General features: G+C 33.4%; 1 protein-coding gene across 9 annotated transcripts in view; it reads left to right on the forward strand.

The window, feature by feature from the left end:
* The window catches only part of LOC149565022 (flavin-containing monooxygenase FMO GS-OX-like 8), a 124,965-nt gene that overhangs the window by 17,523 nt on the left and 90,808 nt on the right, over positions 1 to 16,634 (forward strand). For 3 of the 9 annotated variants that reach the window (XM_089818555.1, XM_089818558.1, XM_089818557.1), the window contains exons 3-6: positions 9,817 to 9,978; positions 10,110 to 10,192; positions 10,300 to 10,435; positions 10,653 to 10,829. In XM_089818555.1, the coding sequence (XP_089674681.1) occupies positions 9,817 to 9,978; positions 10,110 to 10,192; positions 10,300 to 10,435; positions 10,653 to 10,829 (558 nt within the window). Of the gene's footprint in view, positions 1 to 9,816; positions 9,979 to 10,109; positions 10,193 to 10,299; positions 10,436 to 10,652; positions 10,830 to 16,634 lie in introns of those variants that run through there. The other 6 variants (XR_016361989.1, XR_016361990.1, XM_089818556.1 and 3 more) reach the window with 6 other exon arrangements.

Here is a 16,634-nt window from a genome sequence, read left to right on the forward strand (position 1 = left end):
GTAAAGCTAATCAAGGATCAAATCCAAGGTTCTAGGTAGTCTTACAACCTATTGAAATCCACTCAATTGAAGATAAATGTCTATGTTCATGAGGAGGCCTTTGTTCAAGTAATCTCTTTGATCTATTGTTGTTTGAAAAGTAACCACAAAAGGAATATATTTTTGGTATTTTCTATTTTTATGATGAATGCAATTTATCGATGCAACTATATGAATTCCTATTTTTAACCAAGTGTTAGAAAATAAAATAAGAAAGATAAGGTAATGAGAGTTTAAAGCAAATAACTGACGGGCAAATTCCTAATGGACATAAACCATGGTAATAACATATTTGTGAATTAAATCATCAAAAGGAATCGGGTAGAAAAATAATGAAATTAGGAGCAACACTTCCTTAAATCTACAGATGCAATCTTCAATGGGAACTCAATATAAAATGAAAGATGTTTCACATTTCATCAAATCAGAAGGCCACAAAAAGTGCACTCATGAGAGACAAGATGCTATGCAAGAACAAAGATGATCCTTTCTCCAATGTGTTATGTTAGTGAAATTTGTTAACATGAGGCAAACACTAGAACTAAAAGGTCACACAATCATAGCAACACAATAAAACCATTGGCTCCATTACTCTTCATGAACATGCATTCACAAATATAACACACTTTGGAAAGAATAACTACACTCAGAATGAGAGCACCAATAGCATATATTATTGCATCAAAATATTTTCTTGGAGTACATATTATATCCATGTATTTATATGAAGTAATCTCCTCCTTTTGTGTTAGGATTGAGAGTTCTTATAATTCAAACTTTTGCTAAAAATAAATAAATAGAAATCTACTTATATACAAATTGACTCTCTAAATGGTGTTGAGTAGGTCTCCACCTTTGTTTATATCTATTAATGGGTGCATGAGCCTTTACATGGCACAAAAGAATGAAAGAATGAGAAGATAAGAAGAAAGAAGTTGTGAGATGGTCTAAAAGTCTCTAGAAGCTCTAAAACTAGAAGCTCAACCTTCTTTAGGCATTTGTAGGAGTTGAACTACTGTCATAATGTGTTTCTGGTGCATGGAATGATCTAAAACAACAACTAACAATTAACTATTAGCACACTACTTCTTCTTCAAAATTTTCAACACACCTCTGTGAAAAGTGTACCTATGCACTTGGCTGATAGGTTCCAAAAATCCAAAATTTTCATAAGTGTCAAAACTTGATTTTTAACATTTGGGTTTTTTCCCTCTTTACACCAAAATGATGTCTAGATGTTTATTCTTGAACTTCTCTATCATCTCAGCTACTAGGATAGTTTCTAGTAGATAAAAAGCCTCATATTTATTCTTTACCACTTACCAGTAATTGCTAACTTCAATCCTTGTCTTTGCAAAATTTTCAAGCTTGGTTTCTAGTTCCAACAATGCTTCTTTGATTGTGAAGGCTTGTCTAATGTCATCTTCTGATTTAGCTTCTTCAAAAGTTCCTTAGAATTATTGAACTACTAATTGCAGTGCAAAAATATTGGTCTTAGAATTATCTTCAAAAATGTCAAGGTAGGTAATGTTCTAATCCCTCTCTACTTCAAAAAGCTGCTCTTGAGCTTTATCCTTAATCTGTTGGATCTCTTCATGCAATCCCTCCATAACATTATTACTTGTCGATATTTTCTCTATCCAATCATCAAGATTATCCAACTCATCTAACATAGACCTCCATTAGCGTTTAATACCTTTGGCTTTTTATTGATTTTAATGCTTCTAATTCCTTGGCCCAGGTATGTACATTATCCATCAGCCCAAAATCTTGGTTCACTACAAAAACCAACTTGTCAACACTCGACTAGATCTGGTGCAACAAGCTCAAACTTCCATGTATGATATGTACATCTTTTTCCTCAAACTTGTCATGCCATTGCTGACATGCCTCTAAAAATGGATCCAACTATGTTCATGTTCCCTTTCTTCCTAATGTTGCTCCAAGAGTGATATCTAGATTCTCCAAGCTAATTGGGCCAACAACTTCGTTCAAGTAGCCTCTTAGTAGCTTGCTATGCTTTTGCAGCATTATCAACTCCAATTCATCCTTATCCATTTGCCTGAACACATCTTCCATGCCTTTCATGACCATCATTTTAGTTGTGTCCATCGTGGGCCTTCCCAACATGACCTCCTCGATTTGATAATCTTTTTGAGTCAGTTCTTTGGTATCAGCATGAGGAGGGAGAATAAAAATATGTACAAGTAGGTCTTGATCTTGGTTCTTCATTATGATGGCCAATGTTCTTGCATCACTCTTGGGTGGCTCAGGCCTCTTCACTACTTTGATCAATTCCTTCATTCCTTCCTTTGTTGTAACTACCTTTTTTGAAGAAACATAACCCCATCTTCAACCATGTTGGTGTAGTGCTAATGGGTGACATGTACTTGACTAAAGAGGTTGGTTCTTGAGTAGGCTCCTTTCCCTTGTCACTCCTCTCTAGAGTTTTCTCATATCAAATATATTTAGTAGGAGTCTTTGTCTCTTGTTGGGATAAGGTCCCAACCTCTATATCTTGAGGAGTTTGCTAAGTTTCTTCTAGTATTTTTCCTTCCTCAGATACTTCATGAATATGTTGCTATTAGAACTCTCCTTCCTTAGTTTATTGTTCTTTTGCCTCTTCTTGAGTGCTTGAAGGAAGTGGATTCACTAACACTTTATCTAAAACCACCAAATCCTAAGATGGTGGAGGTGGAATGCCTAGAGGTCCTTGAGGTAGAGGTGGGAATTGATTCCAATCCTTTTCTAAGTGTTTTCTCTTGGGAGTATCTCTAATTTTATCTCCCACCATCCCAGTGTCCGCTAGCATAAAATCAAATTCAAAGAGGTCAAATACATTAGTTCCTTCACCTTCCATCTCTTCTATCCACTTCTTTTGTTCATCTTTTGAAGTTGACACTTGAATAGGCTCTCTTGGAGCCAATGGAGGCGGTGTCAATGCAGAGCTTCTTCTTCTCTCTTCCTCTATGGCTTTAGTCAAGTGGGTCCTTTGTCTTAAAGGGAAAAATTCTATTTGTTCCCCTTCTTCTTCATCCTTAGCTTCTAGGATGGTCTCAAGAACCTATGGGGAAGGAGTATTTTTCTTCTTTAGTCTCCTCCTTTATGTTCCCACCACAATTGTTTCCATTATTTCCTTCTTTGGAGCCAAGGTGGAGGCTTCTTATTCTATAGTTGTCATTGACAAAACCCTTTGCTCCTCTACTTGTTCCTCCTTCAGCTATTCTAGCTATGCTTTCTTTGAAGGCTCTTGTTCTTGAGGCTCAACTTTGAAGTACTCAACCTCCCAGTCATGTTGATGAACCATTTATGGCCTCACTGGGGATTGAGTAGGGAAAGTTAGTATGGTGACCTTTGTACCTTTTCCTTTAATCAAGCTTGTTGTGACTTGTAAGTGTATGACTTAAGGAACTAGATCCATTCTAAATGGATTCTTGATCCATTACTTTTTCACTATGACCACATGTCTGGCATGATGATTTATATCACTTTTTTCTCATCCCTCCCTATTTAAGCATTCATAATTGGCCTATCATATATTTTATCTCTATTACACAAAGGATCCATGATATCTTGGGCATCCTTTTCCATAACCTTGAGAGGGATCTTCATCTTTAGCACATTTTCTACTAAATATAGAGTCATCCTCCAATAATCTCTTATAAAAATATCATAGTCATTGATAGCATTCATCCAATGATCCTCTAACATATCCACATGTACAAACTATTTTCCTGTCAGATGTTTTATGATCCTAATGTTATCAAAGAATGGGTGAGGGGAGTTGTATTATTCTAAAGGATATTGATCCTGTAGAACCAGAATCAGTATGCAAAGAACATTAAAAAATGAAGTAAACATTCACAAACCAAAAACTAAATTCACATATATGCTTAGACTAAGAAAGAAAATAAGAAGTGCAAACCTCACAAGAGAAAACACTCCATGCTTTCTTGATTCTATAGATGTGTCCTTTTGCTGTGGATGTATGCTCAAGATGCTCAAAAGCTACTTCAATGGAGATGGGTAATGGAAAATTGGTAGCTTTGTGAGCTCTCAATTTGGCATTATAAGGGTATGGTTGATGGCTTTGGTTCTCAAAATAGCATGGTAACTTTAGCTCAAAGATTGTTGATGAAATGGCTTGGGATGGGATTCAATTTATAGGCTAAGGGGTAGAGGGATGGAGGGCTTAGATGCAAGGATGGATGAAGGCTTAAGGAGGGCTAAGATGCACTCAAAGGGGAGCACATGGATTGTGCTTGTTTAGCACCAATGGGAAGGTGACACTTGTCACAAGGAGGAGGAGTGTGAGAGGGTAGGGTTAAGGGTTGGTTAAAGTCATGATGAGTGGGGTTGAGTATGTAAGAGGGATGTAAGAGGAATGAGTGTGGAAGAGGGAAGAGTGTGTAAGATGGATGTAAGAGTCATGAGTGGGCTTGTAAGAGTCTTTATGTTTTGTAAGAGCACTCATGACTTAGTGGTTGGGTTTTTTTTGAGGGGAGACTTTGGTTTGGATTAGGAAAGTCTTAAACTTGTTTAAGGAATGTGACAACATTAGGGGGTGGATTAGGCTTGGGTTTAGGATTAGATTAGGGATGTTAGAGATGTGCAAGTGGATGGCATTAATGAGGGTGGGTGAGTTAGTGGCTAAGCTTGGTTAGTATGGGTGGATGGGGTGGATTAGGCTAAATGGAGGATTAGAGATAGGTTAGGGGTTTTTGAATTTGAGGATTTCATTTATCAAATAGATTTATTTAATAAATGGGGATTTTTGAAATTAGATAGAAGAATAGGATTTAATTGATAAATAATAGATTATTTGATTTATCAATTAGGACTATAGATGATTAATTAAATTAATCAACTAGGGGATGACAAAGGATTAATTAAATAGAAATTTAATTAATAATGCCTTTTTATATAACTAAATAGGATTACTAAAATAGTGTAATCAAATTTAGGTGTCTACAGATCCCACTTAGAGTTGAAGGTGGCAATATCCTACTTCTACTTCACCTCGAAGGCACCAATTGCAATGGGCTAGAACCATGTCTACTTATGTTGTTTTCTCACTCTATCATTTGCAGAAGTGAGTTGGCATGCAATCTCTAGGAGTATGAGTTTGTTTGATGGGTATCTTGGGAGCTTCTTTGGGCACATCAAAGTACCAGTTAACCAAAGATAGGTGAAGGTATTGAACTAAATGTAGTAGGTGCCGATTTCTGTGATTCTAACTCCTTCTTCTACTAAAATTCTCTTTGCATAATCACCCTTTGATGAACCTAATGATATAAAAGATAAACCAATCATTCACTACTCTGTATTCCACACTTTATAATGGGAGCTTCTTCTTTACCAATTGTGGGTATACCACATAGGGCCAAGTATTTGCATCTTGCATGCTTCCCTTCCTATAAAGGCCTGGGTAATCCATGGTTCTTGCTACTAGTTAGTACACCGTATATGATGTTATATTGAATCATGGGCCAACTTTAATAGCTACTAATTTCTCATCCAAGTTTTCACATAGGATGGTAGCCCAATCAATTGACATTTTTTCTATTATGATGGTTTCAATGAAATGGACCATCCAAGTGTAAAGGTATTCTATTGTTAGGAGGCCCATGACTATGCTTAAAAGTAAAATTGCATATCCAGTACCATCCTTCCTGTATCCCCTTGTCATATCAACTTTTCCCACTCAGTGACCCACTAGTGTTCTATCAATCAGGAAAGAGGATGAACTATTTCCTTTGCCTCTTTCTCATTTTACCTATACAATCTCTCTGATCCATCATATGAGATTTATAACTATTGATCCTCCCTTGGGATGTAAAACACTTGTTCTATGTTCCAAGGTCAGAGGTCCAGGACTATTTCTCTAGTTATGCTTTTGACAAACTTCTCTTTGGTTGCATAGTGATCTGCAAAGGTCATTATCAGTTTTGAGGATTTAACTAGCATTGGGTGAAATGTTGTGTTCACAAGCCCTGACTAGATGAGTTCAGATACCATAGCAAGCCTCTTCTTGGGATTATTGAAGATTGCGAGGAATGTATTCCAATCTACGTATCCCAATTTCATGTCTTTAATTTCTACATGTCCATCTTGGAACCTTGATTTCTTGGGTGCTCCTTGATATTTGAATGTGACAGATATTGGAGCTATTTTCTCCACCATTGAAGAGTACAAGGATGCCATTTTATCTGCACAAGGGAGGCAAACATTAGTCTGAAGATAAAAACTTGACCTAATACAACCTCCAATTGACTCCCAAATAGGTCAAAACTACTCAAAACACACAAAAAGGTAGTCCCTCCCTCAAAATGCTTCATTATTCACTTTAGTGCACCTAGCACACCCTTTTAGGTGCACTAGTGCGCATAATTAGCCTTAAAAAGGCTAGTTGCACAATTGTGTACCTGCACACATATGGGAGGTGTGTAATTGCATACATGTGTACTGTGAATGGGGGAAGGGGGAGCCTTAATCTCATCTTTGATGGCATGGAGGTGCATACATGTGGAACTCATTGAGGTTCACAAGTGTGTGCCTTCATGAAGGTTTGTTCATTTGTTCTATTTTTATATGTGGAAAGGTGTGCACATGCACACCTCATGGAGGTGTGCACATGCACACCTCATGGAGGTGTGCATGCGCACACTTTCATGATTTTTAAGGAGTTAATTTTTATTTGATTCAAGGTCTTAAACTTGTGCAGAGGTGTGCACATGTGCATCTCATAAAGGTGCACATGTGCGCACCTTCATGAAGATATCTAACCTTGTCTTTTGTTTGCATGTGTAGGAGAGTGAAGTGTGGGGTTGCGTAGAGGTCTATAGTAAAGAGGTGCTCTCTTGGAGAGGGACATAATGCAAAGTAAAGTGAAAAGAGGGGTCGAGGTCTTATATAGACCCCAAGCCCAATGTGCACCCCCATAGGTGCACACCTTAGAAGTTGTGCACCCTCCAAGGGTACGTAGATGTATAGGTGCACATGTGTGCATCACTTGATTGGGGGTATAGTGCACACTAAGTGCACATGCACAAGTGCACTAGTATGCACTTAAAGCACATTTAAGTATAAAAACTCAATTTTCTCTCTCTTCAGCTACCTAAACTCACCCAATTAGTGACTGGGGTCAAACCTAGACTTCTAGGGGAGGCCAAAATGACCAGGGCTCTAGACTAGGAGCTTGGTATAGAACTTTAAAAAATAGGGGGTCCCCATTTTCTAAGAAAATGTGGCATGTGTTGTGAAACCACAACAATAGCAACCATAGTTATCATATAATAGTAAAAATTAGATGTCATGCAAGGAAGTAAGATCGTCTTAGGAAAATAGAAAATAATAGAACCTAAGGGTGAGCCCTCATTTCCCCTTATCTCTTGGGGACAATGAATTGGAAAATACCACCCACAACCAATCATTAGTGAGGAACTTGAGATGCTTGAATTTTCCTTATCTATGTCATCTGTTCCTTTCTCCTTCTCCTACTAGAGGAGTTGAAGAGTGGTAACAAAATAGTGAATCACCTTGACAAAGAGCTCAGCAAGTTTGGTGAAACTTATTGGAAAGATTTAGGTACTAGAGGGGTGAATTAATACTACAAACTAATTTACCAGTTCAACTATGTATCCTTCAAATGGTCCTTAAACTGATTAACCTATTGTAATGAAATAATTGTTAACCTATTTTCTAATATATAAAACTTGTAAAGTAATACACATGTAACATAAACACACATAACTCATAACACCAAATTTTGGCCTCATATAAAACCTTTGGTTAGAAGGGAAATATTGTGGTGGGGATGATACCCACAACTCATAACTCTAGTAATAAGATTGCCCTATTAGGAGCTACAAGGTTGTCACCTTCTGAATGACTCATCCTATTAGGAGTGACTAATACTCTTTTAAAAGTATCTATAGTTCAATTACAAACTACTATAAGATATTTTGTCCTACCAATATGGTGTTCACCTTGTTAAAATATTTTACAAATACTTCATTTAAGAACCTTCAGTCTTATTAGAAACTACTCAGTTAAATGCAAGTAGAAAATCCTCAGTATCAAGTGCATACACAAATTTTCTAAGAGACAAAAAAACCTTTTAATAATATATAGTATCAAAAGACAAAAACATAAATAAAATATAAATAAATAAAAAATGTAAAAAGAACATGTATAGCTATGAAGAGCTTTGATAAACCTTTCCAACATCACAAGAATTGTGAAATAAGAAGGAAATAAACAAACATACTACATCGAGAGAGAAAAATAAATAATATCAAACTTTATCATATGATGCAAATAGTAGCAAATAAATATTACAATCAAACTAGCCCCACTAGATTAGACTCAAAATCAAATTTTAAGCGATAGTGGGGTTGCCCAATTTTGACCATTTATGCAAAACTTATGGTCAAATTACTAAGTATGGCTAAAAAAATATTGAAGACACATTAGAATGCCATAAAATATTCCTCTTTCTAGGGTAAAAAATCATCGTCAAAAAATGCCATAATATGATCAAACTCTTCGATGATGAGTAGAATATTGGTGAAATATTCCATTAATATGTTAATAGGTTAACAAATTTATGTTGTTTCTTACCATCAACAAAAATATCATATTATGGAAAGAATAGGGCACTAATATGCTAGCTTTGTAGGTTTATATGACTTATGTAACGAAATAATTTGCTTCTTCCTAAGAAGATTGTAAATTTTTTAAATATTGTACAAGTGGTGTAAATGGATTTATCGATGCAAGTGATGAGGGATGTTGAAATTATATGTAAAAAAAGTCACTAATTCCTAAAAGAATGCCTCAATTTCATAACTCCTAAAAATATATTTCAAATTATTTTTTAGAGTTGGATTTTTTTGAAATGATTGGTGATTTGAAGGTTTTTAGTTTCTTAAAAACATGATGGTGAGATCTATCTCTCTCCACAATGTCAAGACTTGACTTTTAGATCTTGTCTTTTAATGCAAGTCTTTTAAAAAGGTCTAAAAAATTAACTATTAAGATTTTTACGAAGTAAACACTAGTTTATAGGCATTGACCATGTTATGAAAAATATGTGAGACTCTTTTTGTGCTAAAATAAATAAACAAAATGATCTCATTTCTAGATTTACAAAGAAGGCTAAATATTAGATTATGTATACTGTTGAGAAAAAAATAGCCTCAATCATTGAGATGAGTTTTATAAAATATAAGCTCTAATACCATGTTGAAGTTTACAATATAAACACTTGAAAAATCAAACACCAAATGAAGAAACATGTCTAAAAATAAGAGTAACAAAATAATTATTTCTATATACCTCAAAAGAAAAGAATTATAAAATGAATGAAACAATGAATAAAGACAACCCTTATAGGCATAAAGAGAAACTTAATTTAAGAATACAAATCAAAATTAACACAAAGAATTAAGAACTATCTCAATTAAGAAATAACAATTGGTAAACACTTCTAAAATATTCATATTTTTAAAATTTTATGAGATTACTTGTATAACCAATTAGTATGCTAAGTTAAAAATATATTGTATAAATTTTACTCAATTTGAAAAAATAAAAATAAAAGAAAAACAATAAATGTCAAGACATATGACATATTTATTTGTTTTTCTTCTCTATGGGGAGTTTGGTTTGACATACATATAATAACTACAAATATGGCTTAAATTGCGAATGAGAAATTTCTTATGTTAGACTTATTCAAATTCATTTATTAATCTATCATTCATATGCTGAAAGGTTGTGGTCATTATTGGTAAATCATCAAGTGCATGTGATATCTCATTGGATTTAAAGATGGTGGCAAAGGAAGTTCATTTGTCTATACGATCAAGAGAATATGAAAAAGATACAAAAATTTGTATTGATTTACATCGCTTCAATGTGAGTCTACATCCAATGGTAAGTATATCATCAAAACCTATTATATTAATGAAATATTTCATAGCATATCTTTTTTTTAATTATAGCGACTTGATTTGAGACTAACCATAAAGTTGACACAAGTGCTTATACTATTATTTTTAGTGTAGATAACATTTTTAAGAGATGATGGAACTGTGATCTTTGAAGATGGTTCATCAATTATTGCTGATTCAATTATTTATTGTACAGGGTAAAAACAATTGATACTTATTTACTTATAACCTTATTTAAAAAGCTTGAGCATTATGTATATTTTATTTCTTTTTTGATTTTTTTTTTCATAAATTACATTTGTAGGTATACTTACTCGATTCCATTTCTCAATACAAAAGGAATTGTGACAGTGAAAAGTAATTGTGTGGGTCCATTATTCGAGCACATATTTCCTCCATTATTGGCTCCTTCTCTTTCATTTGTTGGGATACCCCAAAAGGTAAAAAAAAATTTGCATAAAATTTGTAAGTTTTTTTCATGTACTCTAATAACATAGTTGGATTGTCATTTTTACTTACTAAAATTGAGTGGTGATATTATAATCATTAAAAAAGTCAAGAAACTATTTTTTCTTCATTTTTATAAAACAATTTCTCTATGTTTGTTTTCTCTTACTTATCTATTAAATATAAATGGATCATTATGGTTGAAAATAGGTTGTAACTTTCCCTTTTTTTGAGTTCCAATCCAAGTGGATAGCAAGTGTATTAGCAAGGAAAGTGAAACTTCCATCAAGAAGGGACATGATCACACTTGTGAAGGAGTTATATGATCATCACATGGAAATGAGTCACTTATCAAGAAATATTGTGCATGACATTGGAAACTTTGAGGTCAATTTCTCTCTTTCATTTTATTTTATATTCCTTCTAAATTTTACTTACCCTTGATTCAAGATTATATCAAATTATTTCACTTTCCTATATTATGAATTGGTAGTAGAAAAAATCAATCATACAAGTAAATTATATACTATCTAGTTCATGTTTTTGGTCACCAAAGTAGATCTTATAATCATAAAATTTATTTTCCAAATACTAGGTACCATTATAAATACATATACTCTAGAAAAGAGCCTAGAATTAACATTTATAGGATAGTTGGCATAGTTTTTAAAATGTAATATTCATATAAAGTTGCATCGTAAAAGGAAAACACTATTATATTCAAAATAATTGGAAGATGGTATAAGAAGGTACACACACGAGTCCATCCACATTAGACAAAAAGGCATACTCCTAAAATATAAAAAACATAGTTAAGTTATCATAGTTATGTCATGTATAGTATGAAGATTTCGATAACTAGGTATTCTTATAATGTTACTAATGATAGAATAATTAATTGGCTTCCAACCAATGGAAAAAAAACATCTTATTCACTCTCCTCCATTAGTTTTTAGGTACAAATTAGATACATGGATAGTGGCACATGGCATAGATTAATAATGTTTGGCTAGCCTAAGCCTCATTAACAAGATGGTGATGTGATAGTTGAGACAATTTTCCCTGGGTAATGGAGTCTCTAGGATTTTTAGATATATGAACATGAAAAATATCTACATTCTCCATGAATATCCTATCAATAAGAGTGGTTATGTTATCATTGATAAATATAATGAGATTCTAAGTCAAGTAGAACCCAAGAATTGATGAAAAGGGCATTAACAAATTTGTCCGAAAATTCTCAAAGATGACAATTTTCAAGTGTAAATATGCTTAAATGTGTAGACACCTAAATCTGATTATATCATTAGGCAATCATATTTAGTCATCTCCTAGGATATTATTGATTAAATATTTATTATTTAATTAATTAATCATCAACCCCTAGTTAATTAATTAATTAAATTAACTATAGTCCAATTGATAAAATCAAATGATAACCCAAAATCAATTTATCAATTAAATCCCTATTCCTCTATTAAATTAAATAAATCCTCAAATCTATTTAATTTAATCCCACATCCCCCTCTTTATTAAAAAAATCATTTAATAAATTATGGTAACCCTTAAAACATCCCTAAACCAACCTTTACCCATAATCCAACCCATTCACCCATACTAACATCACTTAGCCACCTAATTAACCCATCCCATCAAAGCTAAGCCACTTATCTCCCTAATCCCCTTCCTAAGCTAAGTTTAATCCCCCTCCTAAACATGTGCACAATTTTAAGAAAGGGTTAAGACTTGCTAACCCAAGCCAAAGTTAAAAAGTCTCCCTTATCTTCTTCCATCCCTATCCAAGAGCATTAATGGCTCTTGCATCCCTCTTAATGACTCTTACATCCCTCTTTATGACTCTTACATCCCTCTTACACACTCATCCTCCCTCATTACTCCCTTTGACCAACCCTTATCCCATCCTCTCACACTTATCCTCCTTGTGACAAGTGTCACTCCCCTATTGGCTCCAAAGAAGCACAATCCATGTGCTTCCCTTTAAAAACATCTTAGCCCTCTGTCACCATTCTTCCATCCTTGCATCTTGACCCTCCATTTCACTACCTCTTAGCCTATAAATAAAATCCTTCCCTCTCACAATCCGTCATCCACTTTTATGCAACCTTATAATGCTCCACTAACATCTCCAACATAGCCATTTTACATCATCATATTGTTGAAATCCATCCATACCTCCGTTGTTGAAACCCTCATCCATGTACACACTTGGTAAAAACCCTCCACCCTTTGGAAGCTTGAGCACAACATTAGCATACATCAGATATCCACTAGGGACATAGCTTCATCATTATAGGTTATGCCCAAGGAGCTTACCATGCTTGGTTTGCCTTCCTTTTCGTGATAACCTTGTCCTATCATAAGTGTTTACTTATTTGGTTATTGTGAATGCTTTTCTTAGTATTAGTATTCCTTTTACACTAACTAGATTAGGTGATACAAAATATACTTGAATCTACATAAGAACATTATGAATCTACATAAGAACATTATAGCTAATGATAACTTTTATTCCAATAAAAATAAATTATATGTACTATTGTAGTTGAAGGGAGTAGAATCCATATATTTTTAATTCTGCAAATATCAATTTCTAGGTCTTAGATCCTGATCCATGTAAGTTTTTGTCACTATTTTATAACTAATTTTTAGATTTTAAGTGAGCCCTCCTATTGATCCTCAAGGTGAGTTTGGTTTCCCAGTTTTCATTTCATAGTGCTTTACTTGATGCATCATATATGATTCTTTCAATTACTTTGTTGTCATATGTTCTTTCCATTACTTGGATTTAAATTCTTTATTTACATGAACTAAATAAACACATAAATAAATCAATAAAACTACAATAAATGGAAATAATACCCTATAGAAAGAGAAAATTTTGGGTTTACATCTTGTAAAAGGAATTAAGCTCAATATTAGCACTCATTAGATCCACTTTTGGTAGTGTTGAAATCTAATTTGGGCCCATTAGAAGATTATGCTTGAAGGTCCCTCTTTCTCTTTCCCTAATGTGACATTTAAAATTAGGGGTAACCAATATGCACATCTTAATTCCTATCTCACATCTTTATCAATCCCCCCAATTTTTTATGTTACTTTGTAGTGAACTTGACTTCATCCATCTTCATTTTGATTTTGGTGTTAGGTTTCCCTTCATAGCTAGATCTAATTTATTCAATTGTTTGCATCTAATTAGTTTTTTTTGCATTACATTTGCATCATTGTATGCATTGGTTCACATAGATTTTTGGTGAACCCATATCTTTAATGCATTTGATACCTTTTGAATGGTGTGTTAGATTGTGCATTCATTTCAATTATATCAAAAATAAGTCATCTAGTAATTAGATCTATTTTTCACATATAGAACTAGTTTCAAATGTATGTTTTCATTTATTTTTTCATCATAAAAGATAAAATTATAAAATAATTCTATTTCATTATATTCCTTTTCTATCTAGATCTCATTTTGTGTCGTATTTTCATGCATTGGTCTATCTTGCCTAAATTTCATACTTCCCATGCTAGATCTTCTTTGTATGCATTGTGACCTTCCATTTTTACATTATATCTTTTCTACATTGTTACTTTATGTATTTAGTCACGATCTTTATCATTTTGAGTTTGTAATGCCCCAGACAAGGTGTTAGAAATGTAAGAGTGTAACTAAGAGGGGATGGATGAATCAATTACCACAAAAAATTTCCTTGTCCCTTAGATGTCAATACAAACTTTAACTGATCATGCAATATTGTCTAGCTCGATTAACACTGGAATATTATTGAGATTCGGTTAACAAGGAAATCTTATGATTATTAATCTATTATAACCTTTGGTAACTTAGTTGCATAAACATAAAGCATAAGAAAATAACATGAACATAGATGACACCAAGACTTAACGTGGAAACCCAATTTGGGAAAAACCACCTTGCAACTAGTCATAATAATTTTCACTCTTCTAAAGTGAGCCCTATAAGGAGCCAACCTTGTTAAAGGTTACAAAACATACTGTTAAGTGTGACCCTATTAGAGTATTTAGATCACCCTTTTAGGAGTGGCCTAGTTAGAGGTCTTTAAACACTTCAATCTTGAAATGTCACCTTGTTGGAGGATTTACAAAATGACTGCTAAGTTAACTTTGTTAGGAGATTTATTTTCTTCAAAAATGGTTAGAAAGTAACTATAATTTGACCTGATTGAAGAAGCAACTAACTTTTCAGATTCACATCTTTGTTCTGGCTTAACCTTTGGATCTTTCTTGATTAGATGTTCTTTGTAACTTATCTTCCTCACACTTTCTTGCTTTTTCTTTTCCTTTGCTCACATATCCATCTTATTTCGTATTCTACTTCTACACTTTATCCTCACAACTTGACCTTCTTATATATCATAAGCTAGGATGAGTCAACTTGAATACCCATTCAAATAATCAATAAACATACAAATAGTTAGCCTCAATCAATTAATTATTAGACAAATGCATTTTGTTGTCACTTAGTTTGTACTGAGATTGAACTTTTGGTCAACACTATGAGCCCTTTGATGCCCGACTACTCAGTAAATACTACAAGTAGGAATCCCTTCATTAACCAACTACTTGGTTAATACTAGAAAAGTATTCTTTACCCAACTATTTAGTCAATACTAAGATATACAAGGTTAATACTGCAAACTCTACATTGCTCAGTTAATACAAGTATTTGTGTAACATCAATGACAACATACAATTAAAGAATTATTTCCAACATAACGATCCCAAGAAGATAAAAGGAAAATGTGAAATTATGGTTTATTATTTAAGTTGGTGATTACTAATTCAACCCCTCACCCCTCACCACCCCCCCCTTTCCTATACCTACATGGTCCCTTTGGAAGATTATTCGTGAAGATACCTCTTTCTTTTTCCCTAATGTAAAATTTAAAATTAGGTCTAATGAATATACACATCTTAAATTGCATCTCACATATTCATGAATCTCTTAATTATTTTATTCTACAAGAATAAAGGTGTTGTTACCATAAGGAAGCCATCGAGAGATAAAGATTTATACTGTCTACTTCTAGAAATCAAACCTAAATCTATGATTGGAGCTTATAAAGACTAGAAGTAGATTAAGGCAATGGAAGAAGATGTAAATCAAATTAAGAAGAATTAGACCTAGGAGCTTATTTCTAGAGTGGTATGAAAGAATGTGATTGTAACTAAATGGGTTTTTAAAAAAAAGTTGAATGAGAATGGCAAAGTTGTGAGAAACAAGACAATACTTCTTTGCAAAGGCTACTCTTTCATTGAAGAATTTAAATTTGAAGAGACATGTGCACCTTTTTCTTGGATGGAAGTCCTTAGAATGTTCTTTGAGTTTGTAATTTACAAGAAATTTAAGATACTTTTGAGTATCTTAGAGAGAAGTTGGGAATTCTACCCTTCCATGTGCTCATTAATCCGCATCAATGTTTGTATTGGTCTAGTAGCTTTTTTTCCTCAAATATATCTTTCTAGAATAGTTTTGGTGTGCTTCCTCTAAAAAGGAGTGGATTGTATTTGATAGGGGGAGAAACAATATTTTCTTCCTGGTCCTTTTTCATTATTTCAAAGGTAAAGATTTTAAGTTGTTTGGAGTGTTCTAGTGATCTTCTTTCTATACTTTTACAAAATTAATTTTTCCATTAATGAAAAAGGGAAGATTTCTAGAATGTGTAGTTGTTGGTTGTCATTGATGTCAACTTCCTTGTCTCAACCTCTAGTGTGTTGGTAGTTGTATCCTGAAAAATTAGTGCTTTTGTGGTGTATCAATTGGTTGTGTTATCATTTATTGAACATGAATTTCATGTCTCGATGATGCTTTTCTCCATTCTAGTGGGTTATATATTGGGATTGATCCTTTTTTATGCATGTGGTTTAATTTTGGTCCCAACAGATATTCTTAGCATGTTTAATCATAATAGGTTGTACTAGTGATCATTATGGCCTACTGGTATACTCAAGGATTATTCTATTGATCAAGGTGGTGTATCTTATCTCAAATCTATTTTAGCCAACAAATTTATGTAGTGAATCTATTAAATTTACAAGATCATCTCAAGAGAGATGTATGCAAAGTCCATGAACTCAAGATTATTTATTTGGCTCATGTGATCTTGTTGCTTATAAGTGAGCTACAAGTGGTGG

Source organism: Cupressus sempervirens, chromosome 3 (genome assembly GCF_028749045.1).
Source record: "Cupressus sempervirens isolate cs-2001-9-10 chromosome 3, ASM2874904v1, whole genome shotgun sequence".
Taxonomy (NCBI): Eukaryota; Viridiplantae; Streptophyta; class Pinopsida; order Cupressales; family Cupressaceae; genus Cupressus; species Cupressus sempervirens.